Below are 3,436 nucleotides of genomic sequence, written 5' to 3' on the forward strand. Positions count from 1 at the left end.
ATGAATATATATATATATCGATATATATTGATATATATATATGTGTGTGTGTGTGTGCGTCTGTGTATGTATGTGTATGCATATGTATATATACATGTATATTTATATATTTATATATATATATATATATTAATATATGTATATTTATATAAATATATATATATATATATATGTATATGTATATGTTTATTAATATATACATATACATGTATATTAACTATATATACATATGTATATTCCTATATGTATGTATGTATATATATATATATGTGTGTGTCTGCATGTGTATGTATGTACGTGTTTATGTCTATATATGGATATGTACACGTATATGTATGTATATATATATATATATGTGTGTGTGTGTGTGTTTGTATATATATATATATATATTATAAATATATATATGTATATGTGCATGTAGGTGTAGATGTATGGGTATGCGTATGCGTATCTGTGTATGTACGTTACTTTTTGTTGTTTGTAAATATGTATCGATACCTGAAGTCATGGAGTCACATACATATTCATGTATGCCTAAAATTCATGTTGTCACAGGCAATCACGGATTCGATCCTGCTGAAAGCCGACGAGTTTTGGACCAAGTATGATATTACTGAGGGAGGGCGCAAAGCGAGATTGCAACCGGGGATTGTGGGTGAGTTCGATCTGAGTTTGTCAGTGATACATTTGTATATAGACGCTAGTATGCTTGCCTTTTCTCTTCCCTCACACTTATCAAGCAAAGCTGGTTGTTTCCGCGTTACAACACACAGGGTTGTACAAGGGTTGTTACTTCTGAGCTGAGTGTCTCGTGTCCATGCACTTTGTTTGTCCGATCCCCAACCACACTTCTCATATTTGGTGACAATATGTTTGTCATCTTAAATTCATCACAGTATTCTTTTTTATTGAGCGTAGCTTCCGTTCTTAATACGAGGTCAAATTTATCTGGTATCTTCCTTTCCTCTGTGACAGGCGCCAGAGCAAATCTTCTTCTAGCCCCGTACGGTCGAAAGTTAGGGCCCGATCCTGCTTCTATCAACGCTGCTCGCATTGGTGTGTGCTCATGGTCTAATCTTATTTATGTAAATGCTCATCTATTCATCGGAACTTTTATCTAAATCCAACTGTACAAGTACATAGTTGTCGCAGTGCGTAATCCCGAAAGTATTCATGTGTAGTCTTTGTGATGAATAAACAATCCACCAAATGAACAGAGACTGGATAGCTAGCGAGTCAATGCGAGTCTATGCCGCCCTCCCGGTCATGTGTGCCTTTCATTGTTGAATATCAACACGCATGAATATAAAAAGTTTCAGATAAATATTCATAGGCATATGTACTTCAAAAATGCTCCCTCCGTATGAGCATGCACTTACACGTCTTTGCATATACTTATGTGTTACTTTCCTATACTTGCAGGTGGAATCGCCGCCAATAACTCAAGTGGCATGTGCTGTGGGACCGCCGGAAACACGTATTTCACGATGGAGGCTATTCGTGTGATTTTATACGATGGCACTGTGTTGGACACTAGCTTGGAGGAGAGCAAGGCCAAATTTAGAAAGACGCACGGCCATATCTTGGACGCTCTTGCTAAGCTGAGGAAGGATACCTTAGCGGATGACAAGCTAACCAAGCTCATTCAGTATGGACGAGTTCTCAGCAGCAGAATAATTGTGCTTGGTTATACACATTTATGGTCAAGTGTATACTTATACTGCCAGAAATACTGTTTGTTTATCATATTTTCTTTTCGGTACATAGAAGATGTGGCCCTTGGGGTTCACGTTAGCTTACGTATAATTCGTAAATTCTCTACACTGGTCGGTTCTGAATGACCAGCTAAATTTCAGTATTGACTTATCTTGAAAGGCTGTGAAAGGTTCACCGACTTCCAGTGAAATCGAGGCGTGGCAAATTGGATTCGCTCATTTAGTGGGGTTATTTATGGCACTTGTATTGTTAAATGCTTGGCGGAAATCAAAGTTTCCAATTGGGAACGTCTCATTCTTCTATGCAACAGCAAATGCGAGATCGTGCAACCTAAAGAATATGGTTGACATTTATTTGCTATGCACTTATATGTTTATTCATGTACAGATATATACCCAAACTTGTGCATCGTACACCAGCGTATCAAATTTTAGGACTCTCAACTCGAAAGTACTGTAGTGCCCATCAACATACCGCGACTACTACCCCTCACTTTGTACTTCAAATACGTATCAATGCGTCAAGCTTGTGAGTGTTGTATTGAAATAGCAATGAACACGTGTCTGAAGAACAGGGTTTGTTTTTTCTATCGTCGGTTTGTGGACTCCGGGTTGAAAATAACAAGCTCTATGTTTTCTTAACTTCAAAGGCACAAATACCGGTTGAAGAACACGTGTGGCTATGCGATTAACTCTGTGGTTGACTTTGAGGATCCGTTCGACATCCTCGCACACCTCATCGTGGGTAGTGAGGGTACCCTAGGTTTCATCTCTGACATCACATACAACACTGTGGAAGACCACAAGCACAAGGCGTCCACCATCATTGTATTCGACACCGTTGCCGAAGCGTGCAACGCTGCGCATGCACTGTCTAGTCTACCGGTGTCGGCTGTCGAACTTATGGATCGAAGAGGTTTGTCTCTATTCTGCTGAGTGTACTTTCCTGGTGTTGCGCATGTGTAGTCCAGTGTCGGCGTTGTTTTAGTACTGTGTACGGGTTATGTGAATTCTTACATGATCAATGATCTTGGCGTATAGCAGTTATGTAGCAGTTCGTACTTTCCTTTGAAGCAACATAGTATTATACATTCAATCGGTCTTGGAAAAATGGGCCGTGGTGTGTCACTGATATGCTGACACACCAGAAGCATCGCCCGCTATAGCCAGAGATGACTTATATTCCCGTCGGTGGAAAAGCTCATCTTATCTTTTTTTTGCAAGTGATTGGTCGACGTGTCTATTACAGTAAAGTTTGATATTTTATCATGTGTCCTTTCATGTTAATTGATTGAAGTCTTTTTCCTTGTTACATCTTTGAAGCACCCCTCCACCTTTGATAGGTGCTATCTTATCACCTCTAGATATCTTATCTTGGCTATCTTATCCATGATTTCACTACTCGTGCCCGTCCACAGCTGATTTCATATTTACGCAATCACTTATACCTGTTCTAGTACTTTTTTGTCGGTGTGAGTGTACCCTGTTCTGCCTTTTGCTTCTGGCATTTCTGGAATTGCGTCTGACTTTCCGATGAAAGTATAATTTGTCAGCATACACGGTTGTGTAGATATTAATACATAATTTAATCTTAGAATTAATGTATGAATTCTGTTGAATGTTATCCCATAATCCCGTGATATCATTTAAGCATGTGTATATGCTGGTAGTTTAATCTGATTTGGGATATTAATACTTAATTTGATCTTAAAATTATT

General features: G+C 38.6%; 1 protein-coding gene across 1 annotated transcript; it reads left to right on the forward strand.

The window, feature by feature from the left end:
• Window positions 1-546: 546 nt before the first annotated feature.
• Window positions 547-2,634, forward strand: SARC_13582 (hypothetical protein; the record flags this gene model as incomplete). Its single annotated transcript, XM_014292286.1, has 4 exons — window positions 547-658; window positions 979-1,059; window positions 1,426-1,651; window positions 2,369-2,634. Coding segments are annotated over 4 exons (685 nt in total), but the record flags the coding sequence as incomplete, so codon positions are not given.
• Between the last annotated feature and the right edge of the window lie 802 nt (window positions 2,635-3,436).

This window comes from Sphaeroforma arctica (assembly GCF_001186125.1).
Source record: "Sphaeroforma arctica JP610 unplaced genomic scaffold supercont1.3463, whole genome shotgun sequence".
NCBI lineage: Eukaryota > Ichthyosporea > Ichthyophonida > Sphaeroforma > Sphaeroforma arctica.